The sequence below is a fragment of the Melospiza georgiana genome, chromosome 1, assembly GCF_028018845.1.
Source record: "Melospiza georgiana isolate bMelGeo1 chromosome 1, bMelGeo1.pri, whole genome shotgun sequence".
Lineage (NCBI taxonomy): Eukaryota > Metazoa > Chordata > Aves > Passeriformes > Passerellidae > Melospiza > Melospiza georgiana.
The window spans coordinates 13,983,640-14,000,144 of NC_080430.1; the positions used below are offsets into that span (position 1 = coordinate 13,983,640).

General features: G+C 38.1%; 1 protein-coding gene across 3 annotated transcripts in view; it reads left to right on the forward strand.

Moving 5' to 3' along the window:
• CUL2 (cullin 2) overlaps window positions 1-16,505 on the forward strand; it is a 40,486-nt gene continuing 23,981 nt past the window's right edge. The window contains exons 1-6 of one of the 3 annotated variants that reach the window (XM_058025754.1): window positions 1-20; window positions 2,843-2,981; window positions 8,841-8,943; window positions 10,766-10,860; window positions 13,457-13,562; window positions 16,412-16,494. In XM_058025754.1, the coding sequence (XP_057881737.1) occupies window positions 2,863-2,981; window positions 8,841-8,943; window positions 10,766-10,860; window positions 13,457-13,562; window positions 16,412-16,494 (506 nt within the window). In that variant the 5' untranslated portion in view covers window positions 1-20; window positions 2,843-2,862. The other 2 variants (XM_058025745.1, XM_058025735.1) reach the window with 2 other exon arrangements.

The window sequence follows — 16,505 nt, forward strand, 5'->3', positions numbered from 1 at the left end:
CGGGGGTGGCGGCTCCGCGGGTGAGGCGGCGGCTCGGCGGCGACAGCACCGAGCGGGGCCGGGGGCCGCGCCCCGACCCCGGCAGTGGCGGCGCCGGCGGAGGGGCGGGGCGCGAGCGGCTTTGGGTAATGGCAGCGCTGTGAGGACGGAACGGGGCAGCGACCGCGGCCGAGGGCAGGAGCGAGGGAGGCCGGGCGGGGGTCGCTGACTCGGGCCCCGGGCCGCCAGGTAACGCCTTCGCCCGGCCCGGCCCGGCCGCAGCGCTGAGGGGAGGGAGCGCAGCGCTCGCGGGGAGGTGGCGGTCCCGACCCCGCCGGGTGTGCGTGGGGGCGATCGGGCCCTGCCCCCGTCCGGCCCCGGGGCCGCCGCTGGCCCCCGCCCCGGGCCCCCATCCCCGGCCGTGCCTGAGCGGCAGCGCCCGCTCGCCCGCCGCGTCCTGCCCCGGGTCCTGCCCTTGCCCCGCGGCCAGGGCGCGGTGCGGCCTCTCCGGCGGAGCCGCTCGCTATCCGCTGGCTGCGCCCTCCGCCAGTTTCGCTTTTGTTTTGGTGGAGGGAGAAGGTGGGAGCGGGCACCGGGCGGGGGCGGGCGGCACCGGTCACCTGTTTGACGCCAGTGCTCCTGCCTGTGGCTGCGCACCCGCCACGGGCTTGTGATGCTGCCGATCGAGGGGGTTAAATAGCTTGGAAATTTGGGGCGTTCTTTGATGCTGGACAGAATACTATGTTTGTTTGTGTGAACAAATATTTGCAGTATGACAGTGGTGTGGTTTAAAGAATGAGGCGATGGAAGCAGCATCCTTTCATTATCATGCCGAGTAAATGTGTTTCAATAACATCTGTTTACTTTAGGGCTTATCAAACAGGTAAGGCTTCCCACGGTCTAATAGTCTAAACCCTAGGGTAGATATTCTGCCCTCCTATAGTTCTTACCATGATCAATACAAGACATTTAATCAAAGTTGGTGGGCTTGTGCATTGCTGACACTGGAGCACAGCATACTTGAAAAAACCCAGTGTCTTACAGTAAAAGTTACACCATACTTGTTTAAATGTCTGTAAAACACATTTAAATTTATATTTCCATGAAAGTTGTAGGAGAATGCCTAGTAACAGTTATCTTAAACTATTTAACTCCAGAATACTTGGATGACCATGTGGATGCTTTACACAATATTAGGTTTTAATCATCCTGAACACGGTGATACTGATTAATGACATTGGGATATACTGTGGGGAGGACTTTTTCTTCTCCCTTCCTTCTTCCCCTCGGATTTGCTTGTCTTTGAAGAAAGGGCTCTTTTACCTTGGGTGTACCACATGTGTTTCCAAGACAGCAACTTCTAATGTAGCACAAGTACAGCTTTGTTACCACAAGCACTTATTATGATTGTTAATGGTTTTTGTGGACCATGATTATTTTTTCTTGGAGCCAGCTGGAAATGCTCTCGTGTTTCCCATAAGAAGGGTATTAGGGCTTTTTGAAGATTACTGCTTCCCCCTCTCCCATCCTGGAAGTGAGCTGTTGTCTGCCTCTGCTAAGGTCACATTTCTGTGAACCAGTGTGTTTTTCAGCTTACTTTCTTTGCTGGATCTTTGTTTAGTCACTTCTCACTGATTTTTCTGTGTAAGCTCCTGCTGACATGTTTGGATTGAATTAATTACCATGTTACAAATATCACAACATTTACAGCAGTTGAGGAGCTTAGTTAGAGGGGTGGGTTGTATGCCTGCATGCTAAAAGTTGCGTTTGATTTTACTGCTTTTTTCTTAAACTGAGAAGTGGTGAATCCTGTGAGAGCTGGTAGTGGTTAAGGTAGTAAGCTGGTTGCTAAATAGTTTTTTAGCATGACATTTGATTCTTTCCCTTAGTGAGGTCTGCCCCTGTGCTCAAAGTCTGTCACTAGCTTTCTACTTTCCCTTCTGACCTTGAAATTTGGGAAAGACAAGAGTCACTTGTCCATCTGTTTGAAATGGAAATAGAAGTATTCTTTCCACTTTTTATTGTAGTCTTACAATGTCATGTTTCTGAGCAGGAGCTAGACTTGCTTTGTGCATGGAATGTCACACATCAGGTCCTTTCTAGATCAGTGCACAGTTGTCTTTTTAAAATCACCTTACTTTTTCCCATAGTTTTGTTTAGATAAGTTAATGTTGATTGGGTGTTTTTTTTATTTTTTTTTTTGCAATAAATTTGCTGGTTTTGATAGGATATTACTAGCAAAGCTTCTGTATCCTCAAGGCATATCTTACTTGAAAGACGTCACTGTCCTACTGCACAGTGCAGTAAGCTGTGCACAAGCTCTGCATATTGCCCTGTGTTTTCTTTTTCACATCCCAATCAAAGCTTTCGGGTTTTGTGGCTTTTCAAATGGAACACCAAAAATGTCTTGAAAGCCTGAGGTGAACATAGGCTACAAACTGACAGTGGGAATTTCAGATACTCTGGTAACAGTTTAGTTTGTTCTTACCCCAAATTTTCTTAGATACAGTTGAAACAGTCTTGGAATAAAATTCAACAAATCAAAATTTACAGGAAAGTTGTTTTCTTCATGTTACATTCTTAAATGAATAGTTTGGTGAGATAATGAGCTTCACAAAGCATGATGCTCTTAGATTAGTTGGTGTTATGTTATAGGCTAGACATGCCTATGGAACATTAATGTTGCATTCCAAGGCATTAAAAATGAGGGATTGTAGCTTCATTTTGGAGGGGGTGGGTGTTCTTTGTGTCATTGTATCATAGTGGTGCAACTGTGTACAAAGTTTAAATTGAAAAATTCAAAGGAAGTGTATCTTTTTTAATGATTGTGCAATGTTGTCTGACACGTTTAATTCTTCTACAGATTAACACTAAAGCCCCACAATGTCCTTGAAACCACGAGTAGTTGACTTTGATGAAACATGGAACAAACTTCTAACAACGATTAAAGCTGTTGTGATGTTGGATTATGTTGAAAGAGCAACGTGGAACGATCGCTTCTCGTATCCTTGAAGTGAAAAATCTGACTTAACGTGTTTGTGTGATGTGTTTAGCCCAGAGTAAACCTGTGTTATATAACAGTGATCTTGAGCAGCTTGTTGTTAGGCTGCACCTGTTATTAGAACTGTGAATAATTTGAAAGGGATGGGAAATTCTGCATATTTGGGAAGTAATCTATGTGAAAATCATCATGCTGATAAAAAGTAAACTTGTCTCAGTTTTAGTCACTTTTGGAAGCTCTAATACTTAGCTTATGCCAAAGCTGTTCTTACAGGTATTGAGTGTCCCCTATTCTGACAATGAGGTTTTCTTGTATGTTTAAGTGTTTGTGTGTGGCCAGGGAAATACCCAAGACAGGGAGCACATCTTTAAATTGGAGATGTGAGGGATGATGAGGTTGTTCTGTGTAAAGATTTCTCTCTCTTCTTTGCATTTCTAACTGTACTGATAACTACCATACTAGACATTTCCACAGCAGGGATTTATTAAAAAGCCTTTGTCCTTTCCCTCCACTGTTACTACCTTATTACTCATGACAGTTAAGCTATATTTAAGAATAACTACTCTTTCTGCATTCATATGGTGTTGCTGTTCAAATCACAGCTGTACATACATTGTTGTAGTGGAAAGGTTTGTGTTTTACATGTAATATTTTGCAAGATTTAAGTTTCAGTGAACTTCTTTTAAAAGAAGTCTTATGTTTCTAACCAGTTATTCTGTGCCTTGTGTCTATATATTCATTAGCCATTACATCATGGTGAATAATTAGAGAATTTTAGGAGGCTTTGCACCTCTTCTGCAGGGATTGGTCACAGCTGGGTTTAATTGCAAGGGAGAAGAATAGTTTAGATTTATTGATTTGTTAATTCTTGTGGGTGAGAAAAGAAGCACCTGAGAACATCCTTAGACATAAGTTTTTACAAGATAAGCTTATTCTGTGGGCAGGGGCTTGACTCCAAAGTCTCATCTCATCCTGAACATGTTAACTATTTCTCAGAATTGCTTTCTCATGTGCCTGTGTTTTGAACATGTGTATGTGTATATGTGCATCGCTCCTAGTTCTTGTGATGTTTTGTGGTGTAATAATCTTAAAGAGCTCTTTCATTTAAAACCTTTGTAATTAATTTCTGGGAGCATGACCTGCCACCTTGTACTGAATTAAAGTTCAAGTGACTCCAGAATTAAAAAAAAAAATTGGGTGGGTACTTACATGCTGAGAAGTTGTTTTGCAGTCATTCTTGCTAAGCAGTTTTGAGGATTACATAATTCAGTCTTTATCAAGTGTTAAATTCTGCAGCTTAAAACTTTAAACATTTAAACAAGGGTATTTAAAATAGATTTGAATATAAACTAAGAATTGTTGCAGGAGATGTTGTGTTGATTCCTTGTCACACTGTTTTGGTTACAACTTCTTATGTGGAGACCTTGCACACGAGTTTGCTGTTGATCCTCTTTTGGGATTTAGTCCAGTTGATTGAACATCAGAAAAGGATTGCTTATGAATAGCAGACTTAGGAAGCAGTCTTGGAATAATCATTTGGCATGTAACTCTTAAGACCTTACTTAGTATCATCTCTTAATTACTTTCCTTGGAAAGTGGCACTATTAGTGCCTGATTTGGCACAGGCAGGAGCCTTTTGGCTTTTTGTCTGTGGCTGAATGGCCCAAGGAGTTTGTGCAACTTCCAGCTTGAGTGTTGGTTGTTCAGTATTTCTGCTTCCTGTTACCAAATTTTGTGTTTTAACGCAAGCTGCTCAATGAGTGCTCAACAACTTGGTGGAACTGGTAGTTCTATACAGCTGGAATAAAAGCTTTTTCCAGGTTTTATACATAAAGAAGACTTTAAGGATCTTTTAAAAAATTGGCATTTAAAAATACGTCATCTTGTTCCTTGTTAACTTTTTATTCTCTCTTAAATTCATTTTAATTGTAGTAGTGTTTCTAAACATCTATAGCAATTCTAAAGGAAATGTTCTATTAACTCTTTTTCTTATTGCTTGAATCAGCACAATAGAAAGATGGCAAATTATTTCAACAAAATCCATACAGGTTATTTCATTGATTATAGTATCAGTTGATCTTTGTACTGTATAGTCAACACAGTGATGTGGAAACAAAGGGTAAGATACAGCAAGCAATCACTGTTTCAATCTGCATCAGTGTATTCTAAGAAGTGTTAGCTTTCCCTTGTGCTGTTTAGGGCAGCTGAGATCCAGTGGAGTATGGAAGCTGACAGTATTTTAGGGATGACAGGCTTGTACTGCACATACTCCTCTTCTAGAACTAATTTTTGCCCCACTAGTTCCCCAGAACTTGTTTGTTTTGAGCATAGTGTTTCCTTTGTAACTTATGGTAATTTTGTTGTTAAACATGGCTTATCTTTAAATAAACATTTTACCTCATACTTGAAATGAGCTGGGAACCACAATGATGTAAGAGTTAAAATCTTCTGGAAAAGATCACCTGAAAGACCATATGTCACTTTATTTAAAATGTGAGTCATCCTGATCCACCTTTGACCTTCAGATTTCCTTTTAAGATTCTGTGCAGAAAGAAATGTGTATGAACTTGTTTCATTGTCTGGTAAGTGAGTGACAGTTATGTCTCTGTTTGAGGTGGTGTTGGGAATACATTGTATCACTTTCAGGGCTGCTCAGCAGGCACAGGAGTGCTTTTTAGGTTAAGGCTTGGTTAGAGAGTAGTGGGTAATTCCTCTGTGCTTTGGCAACTGCCTTTTAACTAGAACTTTTTTGAACAGGTAGGACATCAAACTCTTCCTGTTGTTGTCTTGGGATTTCTACCCAATAAGTTAACATAAGATCAACAGTACCCAGAGACAGCTGTACTTCAAACAGAATTATTTTAAAAGTATGCAACATGGCCATCTGCTTTTTTTCACCATTTTTTCTCCAAATTTGTTCTCCCTCCTCTGATGAACTGTTTTGCAAGGACCCTATGATAAACCAGAAACTTAAACATGTATCTTTAAAAACAACTGGTTGAGAAGGAAGAGTCAATAAAGTTTATATGATCGTGATTCTTTCCGACTAAGTCCTGAAATTCTATACAAATTTCTGTTCTGTTACAGAAGATTGATGAATAGAAATTTCCCCAAAGCTCTACACTGGTTGCCTAGAGAAGTCTTAACTAGGTGCTTTTTTAACTCCAAGGACAATATTTGTGAGTTTTTTTAGCTTTGGCTATAGTATTTTCTTGTTGATAGTAATTTTGTTGTTGGCCCTTCTTAGTTTGGAAGTGCTTCAGTTTCCCATTGCTGGGTAATACCTCTCAAATAGCAGCTACCAAAGCACTCAAGGGTCACAGAAGGGTTTTGATGTTCTTGTTCTCAATAAGAGTGAAGGCCCCTAGGCAGTACTTTGGCTGCAGCTTCCTCTGGCCTTTCTCACCCTGCAAAACTGCATGCTGAACTGGAAGCACAGATGGCTTCCACCATTAAAGATAAATTATTGAACAGTAAAGGCTTCTTCCTGTTGTTCTATGGGACAACAGTACAGGAAAAATATGCTTTAAGTTTATGGAGTAAAATACCAGTGATGATCAGTGAGATTTTTTTCAGAGATTTTTTGTTGTTGTTGTTAAGAGAGTCACAACACTTTGAATTTGACACTGAAATTTGGATTCTGGACTCAGAGATAAAATGCATAAAGAAACAAGTACAAATTGAGGAAGAAAGAACAGTTTTCCTTCAGCCAGATATATTCCAGTCTCATGATGGCTTTCTTTTGTATAATTCTAGAGAAACTTGATATCCAGCAAGTAGTATTTGATTTACATAGGAGGGTAGGTGCCTGCTCTAGTGCTTAAGCCGTGATTAAGCTCTTAGTTTGTGTATCTGCTGTTATTAAGCACAGTGGCAAATGTCAAGAAAGAGTACTAGATTCAGCTTTCTTCATTTGTAAGGAAATTTGTTTGCTAGAATAAGGAAAGGCATGTTTGGAAGATGTGCATTTTCATGAAGGAGTAGAGATAGCATTTTCATTCTTAATTAGGATTATTAAAACTAAGAAACTTGTTCACAAGGTAAAATCAGAGATACTTGTTTGGTGCTTTCATCAAATAAACTGTAATTGCTATATTCTTGTGCTGCTGTGGTGAAGACTGCCTCTTTCCTCTAAATTTCTAAGCTGTTCTTGTTGTAGAGATCTGTAGGTTGTGGTGATTCAGGTAGTGTAGTTGTGGATCAAAAGAGAAACAAATCATATCCCCTTTGCTTGTGAACAAATTATTAAGATTTCTAATTCTGAGTTTAATTTCTCAAAAATACCTTTGCATAATGAAGAGGCTTGTGGCTTGAATTCTATTTAGGATGCATTTGACTACTCACCATCCTTAGACTGAGAAAATTTTTTGGGGAGGGGAAGGTGTGAAAACCAATTATTCTTTACAATCTCTTTAATAGAATATTTCATTCTTCACTGTTTGTATTTGTTTTGATATTTTATTGGTCATTACTTTGCACGCTGGTGTAGTGCAATGGTAGCTACTGTTACAAAGCAGGGGATGTTGCCCATTATGTTGCACAGTGTTTCCATTTAACACTTTTTGCTGTTCTGAGGAGAGTTCTAAGCAAAGATGATCTATATGAGTGAAATAATGTACTCTAATTTAGATTCTGGTTGGGGTTGCAGATTCCAGTTGCCAGATCAAGGGTTTTTTCCTAATTAGTTCTCCTGCATCAGAATCTTCTTTGTTTTGAGTAGTAATTCTATATAAAGATTGAAATGTGCATTTGGACAGGCTGTGTGATGAGAGCTTGACACTGTTCTGTAGATTAGCAGGTGACTCTTCAACTGTCTGTCTTCTACCTCCTTTCACACAGGCAGGTGCTTTTTAGGGTAGAGGAAAGATCTTGTGTCTTCTCTTGATTGAAGTGATATACTAAATTATTGATTTCTACCATGGCTGGCTTTATGAAGTGCCTAGGCTTAGTGCTTAAGCCATGTTTTAAAGTAATTTTTGCACAATTAGTTTATTTCCCACAGTTGTTCATGTGAAGCTTGACCTAATCCTTGCTTGACTTTTCTGAAAGCAAAGTTCTCAGTCATAATTTCTCTTCCTCAAATTACTCTTAAAACTTGATAAAAACCAGAAGTGTAGCTCTGCAAGGCAGTTTAGGGACAAAACCATCTTAAGGGTGGCTTAGCAGGTTGCTGCTGCCTGTTTAAATTATCAAGCACAACTGTTTTCTGTGGCTGTGATCTAAACAGGATTACTGAAATTATAATAATGGTTAAAAAGAATACAGACTTTGTTTTATCCACACCACCATTGTGATTATTTAATTTTCAGTGTCCCCTGAAATTGTTTTACCTGTGGAGGTGAGGGCAAAATGCAGGGACAGTAAGTTATTTTGGATTCCAGGAAGGAAAACTTGAAGTCAGCTTCACTGTGTGTTTGCTCTGCTCTGTCCTTGACTAATCATGTTCTTAATCTAATTAGATTCTTCTTTCCATTAAATGAGAAGAGTTTCAGTTCATGTTGGTGACAAATACAGGATGGTGCCTGAAAGCTGCTTTTCACCTTGAGGTTACTGTATATTATACATGGCAAATAAAGGGTAGAAGCCACATCAGTATGAGGCTATCAGAAGTTTCAAGATCTTAGCTCTAACATTGCCTCAGCATCCACTATTTAAAATTTAATATTGATGCTGTAAACTTGGATTTTGCACAAGCCAATACTTACAGTAATTTCAGAAAATTATTCATTTTATCTTTTTTGCTTGATGTAAAAAAACCCCAAAACCTAAACTACAGGTGTGGAGAAGAAAGGGTTCTCTAAATCATAAACTTTGTTGCTATGTTTTCACACTTTATTACAAACCTTGACTTTGAGCCCAGAGACATTTATGCTTTGTGTGTGGCCTATCCTGAACCTCTTGGAGAGAGACTTTATACTGAGACTAAAATTTTTTTGGAGAATCATGTACGCCATTTGCACAAGGTAACCTGTACAGTTCCTGATATCCTGATCCTTTTTTTTGACTTTCTGTAGGTCTTTATGAGACTAAATCACAGATGACAGAGTTGCAGAGACACACTGTTTGAATGTATGAAATATGTAACACATGTCACAACATGTACACAAATGTAGGCAGGTATTATAGATACCTATTGATATGCAACGCAAAAGAAATAATTTTCTTTCTAAGCCAACAGTTATAGTTTATGCAATATATTCATTGGCTTCAAAAGCAAGTTCTTTCTTTTACATTGAATGCTTATAATCAAACAAGTTAGAGAAACATCTTCATTTTGCAAATGTTTAGTAGTTTGGCATTAACCTTCTGTTTCAACAGAAATGTATCTGCTCTAGTGTCTTGGAAACTGATTGTGTATACTGTTAAAAAATAAACAAAAACCTTCTGAAATATGTGAGACATAACACAAACACTTGGGAGGAGAGGAAATAATGGCAAATTATTTATTATGACAACAATATTTGTATGTCTGTATAGCTGTGAGTTAACTTCTGTTTCATCAGCTAAGACAGCAAATTTCATTAGAATTATGATTCATCGTGTTTAGTAGATAGGACAGGTGAATGGTGCCTCGATCTAGATCAGTAAAAAGAGAAGTAGATTTAAATAAGGTGCTTATCAGTCTTTAGTGTCTTTATAGGGGGTAAAGTATTGCAAATTGTGCAGAGTGCTGCTAAATGGCCTCATGCTTAGGTACTGAGTATTTGACAAGATAGACTGGTGTCTTAATGGGCAGTTCCACTGGTTACAGAGAGGATAATTCTGGCACTCTTATAGACTAAATCAATTCACTAAATAGCAGAGAACTCTGCCAAATAATTTCTTCCTCATTTATTTAGTGAGCTGAATGAGCTCACTTAGGATAATCAGGCAGGTGCCAGCACAGTGGAAGCTTTGGGAAGTAGCAGAAAGCATACATCAGGTTTTTAAATTGGCTATCCACTACTTTTCTTTGGAAAACTTTTGCAAAATGCATACAGCAGAGGAAAGCGTTCTCAATTCTGTTTTATCTACCAGCTTTCTTCTTTCATAATTTTTTACCCTTTTTTGCATTTTTTGCATGGGCTTCTTTGCTTCTTGAGCCATATTTTAAAATTATAAATTCTAGAGAGAATTAAAGTTGAATTCCTAGGATCTTGTCCCCCCTCACCAATCATACTCATTAGTTTAAATTGTTGAACGCCTCTGAAGTATGAATCTATTTTGATAAGTTCAGTAGCTTTTTAGATGATGATTTGCTTAAATTTCAAAAAATTTGGGCCTAGATTAGAAAACCCTTGATGTTTTTTTTTTCCATTTACATGTATCTGTGATGTGTTAAACTTGTTTTATTCTGTGATTCTTGGTAAGTATGAGGACTTGTCTATCCAGTAAGACATAGTGGTTTTAAATGGTTGTAGTTGGTCAGTTCTTCCAGTGTGCAGTGCCTGTAGCTGGGTGAATATAAAACTGATCTGTGTCAGTGAGAGAATGGTTCTGTGAGTTGTCTCACCAGTTTGATATGAGAATATGAACCAGGCTTATTTAAGCAGGTACTTCTGAAAAGATCAATAGAAAATAATTCAGTAGACAGATTGCTATTTTTAAATGCAAAATAAATCAAGTCCAGGTGTTCTAGCTGGCTTACCAAAACTTGGTAATATTAAGATGTGTTAGCTTTTTGGTCATTGCCACAATTCTGAATATGCAAATACTATTCCAAAATTATAATGCCATGATAACTTCCTAAGTATGTGTGCTATTTTCATACTAATTCTGGTGTGTGGGGTGTGTGTGCCTTCACAGAGAGTTCTGGAAGCTGAAGAACAAGTACTGGTTATGTATCACAGATACTGGGAAGAGTATAGCAAAGGGGCAGACTATATGGACTGTTTATACAGGTAAGCTTTGCAAAAGAGTTGTTAAACCTTTGAAATTAACATGAAATTTAACATGATCTGCAGGTTAAGTTGAAGAGTGTTGAGAGAGCAATAGATGAATATGCCTCAGGTTAATTTTGGAGAGAATATAGTTATGGTAGCAGAACATGAGCAAAAAGGAATAATGCATCAACAGGTAAGTATCCAAGATGGTTCCTAAAGTTCTTTCATTGCTAATATATTCTGCTTGATGTTGCAGTGCCAAATGTGTTGGTGCTAATCAACCCTGCAGTGTATAAGCTCATAATCCTGGGAGTTCTACAAGGATGGCACTGTACTGCAGTTTGCAGTTGAACCAGCATGGTTTGAGTCAAAGCTTTAGAATATTCTAGTTTTTATGAATCAGTTGGAGTTTGTTTCTTATTGCATGCCTGCTCTGAAAAAAGTACCATAATTTAGTTGACTCTATTGTATCCCAGGCTGTAGTTTGTATAATTCTTCCTGCAATGAAAACTGATTAATGTCTACAGGTGGTAATCTGAAAGTTATTTTCAAAGAGATTCCCTTCAAATTTAATTAGGCTTGCATCTCTGCTTCTAACCTGATAGGCAATATTTGAAATACTGCTCAAATGTGAGACACTTTTGAGCAAAATTCCTTAAATGTGAGATCAATCATGTAATTGGAAAATGAGTTAAATCTTTTCTTCAGTGTTGATTTTGGTTTGTTTTTTTTTTACCTATCCTCCTTGGTGCACTTTGCTAGGAAAACAAATCTGGATTCAGTTTGAAAATTAAAATCCCACATGTGCTTGACTAAACCAAGGTGATAAAACTGATGCAATAAGGAACACTGAAAAAAACTTCTTCAGATAAATAAATAAATAATAATAAATAAGTAAATAATAGATAAAACCAATGCTGGACATTAGGCCTTACCAGTGTCTTGGTGCTGTAACTGGTTTCACAGGTACTTTAAAAAAATCCAGTCTGTGTACTTTATTTCAAGTGATTGGGAAAGTTTCCTTATCCAGTAAATTGAAATTAGGTCATTAAAAAAAACAAAAAACAAACAAACAAAAAAAAAACACCCCAACTGTTACAATTTTTTGTAATAAAATCCTGAAAACTAAACACACATGGTGCAGCTTTTGCTTTGTTCCATTTTGTCTTTAAAATATTTATATAATACCAGCATATCATGATATAGCAATTTTTAGTTTTACATGCTACTCTGTATGTACTGATGCAAGAGAGAGTAAGTGAGGGGAGTGCAGGACTTTGCTTCTTAGCAAGTTTAATGAGAAAAAGCAGATTGGCAGCTGTTGGCTTTGTTCACATGGGAGAATATGGGAAAATGCCACCAAGGATCCTGCTTAAGGCTGGTGTTTGAGATGTTCCTAATGTCCTCACAGGTTTTGTATGACCTGGAGGCCTGAAGCCTTCTAGAGAAATCATGGTTTACAGTTCATGGTTGGTATCCATGGTAGCACAGGTTACAGTAAGAGTCTGAAAGTGGCTGCTGTACTCCAGTTTTTCATCACTGCACTATGACAAGTCCTCCTTCTTTGGACTCTGTGGTGTCCTAAATTCTTTCAAGTTCACAGGATTTCACAGTGTGTTCCTCCTTCTCTCCTTTGCTTGGCTTTTGCCTTCATGTCAAGGGTGTTCAGACATCTCTGGTCTGGTGCAGCCTCTGAAGTCTGAATCTCTCAAAGTGCTTCAGTAATCTGGTTCTTTTCAATGCCTGAAACTGAGCATCTCAAAACTCCTGGTTAGATCAGAAATTCAAAAAACCTTCTCAGTTGCCTTATTTAAACATTTTTAATATAAGAAATATTGTAAGTGTAGTTGGGAAATATATTACAAATTTTTTTCCCAGTTATCTGGGAGAGGAAAGAATGGTTCCATTTAAAAATGTTACAATATTTGTTCTGTGGGAATACTGAGAGTCAAGAGGAATGTTTTAGCAGGTCTTGCACAGAATCCATTCTGTGTTTTTTATAAAAACTATGCATACAGTAGTAAATACTGAATTTTAAAATAGCATTTATAGCATTTATTCTTTATAGCTGTTACTTAAAATAATTTCTGAAAATTCTTCTCTTTAAAATTTGTAATCTGGCTGTTAGCTAGCTACTATGACCTGAGTAAGGGATCATAACAGACAAAAGTTTGCCCTGTTAAAATGAGCAGTACTTCTGCATTTCAGTTTGAGAGAAACACAGAACAATAAACAGTACAGGTAGAAGGAAATACTTTTAAGTTAAAAGTTTGCACATATATGTATGTATATGGAACGCATGTATGTATGTATGTATGTGTAAGCAGTGCATGTTGAAAGATTGGGTTCTTACACAAGTATATTGCTCACCAAGAAAATGCTGACAGTGATATTTCAGGTTCCTGTTTGATCTCTGTTACCAACACTACTGTTTTAATGTGATGGAAGTTCTTTTAATGACATTTGTATTGTAACATTTTTCTACAAATAGCAATGGCATTGGTTTAAGGAGGTTATATATTTTGTGATGTGAAACACATTCCACAATTCTGAACTTAATTTTAAAAGCCTTTTATTTTTGCCTGTTTTGATGAGGATATCCTTATTTCTATAGGTACCTCAACACACAGTTTATTAAGAAGAACAAATTGACTGAAGCTGATCTTCAGTATGGTTATGGAGGGGTGGATATGAATGAACCTTTGATGGAAATTGGAGAGGTAGGTGTCTCTGAAAGTGGGGTGGGCTACAAACGGTATTCAGAATGCTGTGAGTTCAGCTTTGTCCTTGAAAATTTTCACTTTTTTATGTCACAGAAATATTGTACATGTAAGCACTGTTCCCCTTGTAAAATGAGATTACAGTTTTGGTGTAGAAAAATAAGAGTGACCTGGCAGGGAAAAGAAACAAATATGGAAACGGTTGGAAAACTTGGATTTAAAATGTGATAATGGAAGCACTTTGCAAATAAACTTCAGATTCTTAAGTGATACTGCTATCTAAAGAACATGTTGAAGAATTAGTATACTTTTGGTTTTGGAAGCCCTTGAAATATTAATTTTTAGGCTTCTATTTCTTGATGTGACAAAGTATAAAAGCTTTTCTTGCGAATCTCAAGGCAGTAAAGTTAATATCTGTTCATGACTGGTGTAGGATTAAGTTTATTGCAGTCACTCCTTTGTCCTGAAAAGTAATGGTGACTTGAGTCCTATATTCATGCATTAAATTTACAGCACTATTTTGGTGAATTCATTGCTCCATTTCTTGACCTACAAAGCACTTGGCAAGTTTGTCAAGTCTTTGTTTTGAAAGCATTTACTCTTTCATTATGGTTCCTGTAGGATTCTTTTATTCTTTGAATTGTACAAGGGCTCTAGTAGAAGTCAAATTATTTGTTGTTCGTCACTTTAGAATGGAAAGAATTACTGTTTATGCCATTTAAGATCACTGAAATGATCTGGCCTTTATCTACCCAAGGGCAAACATGTTTATTTTATGTATTGTTCTCTTCAGTCTCAGCATGAAGTTACAGAAATAATGCCCAGTATTTTTAGAAGCAGAACTGCACCCTCTGTTCTGAAGTTTCTGTCTCAACATCACTCTTGTGTGGTAACAAAACTTTGGGAGCTTTTCAGTAATCTTAAACAAGTCCATTCTTGCCCAGTTCTTCTGAGGGGTGTAACAGTAGGTCTGTACATGAGAGCAGAGCTGTGTGTGTGAGGTGTGGGCACAGCTTCAAACAGTTCTTCTTCCCCCAAGTGTTCCAGACATTCAGTAATTGTACTAGGAAATATACAGGATGAGATAAGTTAATGAAAATAGTCTGCCACTGCTTGCAAGTGCTTGCTTTTTTCTTCTCTGTATGTTATGAATGCATGGTGAAGGACACTGCTTTTCTGAGTTGAGCTCCTATCACTGATTTCAAACTCTTGAATTTTCAATGGCTCTGTGAGAGCCCCGAGTTTAAATACCTTTATTTAAGATGTGCCTTCTGGTTTTTTTTACCCCCAGAAATAGATTCTGAAAAATGGGGAAAACTGCCATGTTGAGTACTGCCAGTCTAGTTGGAGAAGTAAGATCAGTCCCTATCCTCAAGTGGGAGAAACTGTCTTGAACTAATACATCCAAGTTGCTGGATTGATCTGTCTATAGTTTATTTGACAAGAAAATTCCAATAGGTGATTGACTTTGCTTCCCACTGGTAGCTCATATGTGAGAAGGACCATGCTAGACACCACATTGCAGAATTGATCTACCTGAGGTTGTTTCTCTTCACCACATATTCACAAAATGTGTCAGTTCTTTTCCTTTTTTTCCCCCCTCCTTTTCTTCTATCTCTCCGCAGCTGTTTTCTTTCAGCTGGCTTCTTTCATTCTGTACTGGATGAGTTCCTGTTGTCTTACAGAAACTTGCCTGTTCTCCAGCTACTCTCCTAAGACAACTTTGGTTTCAAAACATGATCTGTGTTTGGATTTATAAGCAAACCTTTACCTCTCCTTTAGCCTGCTTATGGTGCAGTTGTGGCAGGTTTACTTTCTGTATTGTAGTGTGGGTGCTGAATAGCTGTGGCAGTTGGAGCAAGTTCATTTGTTTGCTTTTTAGAAAGGAAATTTATTTCACTGAGTGGATCAGATTAGCAATTGATATCTATGTGCCTGCTTTCAGTTAAGACATACCTCACTGATAGTTTAATTTTTAAATCTAATGACCTGTTAGTTGTGTCAAAGCTTTCTTAGAAGCAATATTCCCTCTGTCCTTACTGAACTCTGCAGTTTTATTTCTTCCCAGTCTGCTACTTCCTGGCAGGTGTTTTTGGAGGTCTCCTATGTGCAATTATTCTCTGAATATAAGGGATCACTTTATCCCTTTTGGGCTTTAAATCTGACTTTGATTCAAGTGCAAAAGCTCATTTGAACTATTGCAACTGTGTTTTTTTAAAATGGTATATCTTGGGAGCAATGGCTTCACCCATAAGAACTGATGAATTCTGGAATTGATTTGAATTCCATTTGAAGCCAAATGTTAGCTTGCCAGTGACTTTGCTTAAGATGTAAGCATCTTAGTTTGGAGGTGTTCTTTGTGTGTTGGTGAAGGGATTTGTCTTTGACTGTCACCTCTAACAGATTGGCCAAGAGGAATTCCCTTTTGTCACTGAGGCTTATTTTGCAGTCATTGTTAGAAATACTGGTGTTTGTACACATTAACACACTTTGATTAGAAAGGTATGTTACTTACATATTACTGTGCAGAGGTTTTGTTTATGTGTAGTCTCAAAATCTGCCCTTGTAACCAACTTGCTTGGAGTCTTTACATGCATTTGAGAATCCTTGGAGTAGAACCAAGGAATGAATCAGGTCTATGAGATGTGTAGGAAGAATGCAGGCTGGGAAGCCAACATTCACATACTGCCTGACTAGGGAAAGAAGAACTTACATAACAACTGAATTTTTAAAATCCTGAATGGGGAATTTTGTCATCTTTGGTACTGTTCTGAGTTTGGTGTGGTGGTTTTTAGGGTTTTTATAAAATGTACTTTTTATTGATGTAAACCTGTGTTGTGTCCTGACAGCTAGCTCTTGATATGTGGAGAAAATTAATGATTGAGCCACTGCAGGCCATTCTTATTCGGATGCTCCTCCGAGAAATAAAAAAGTGAGTGATTG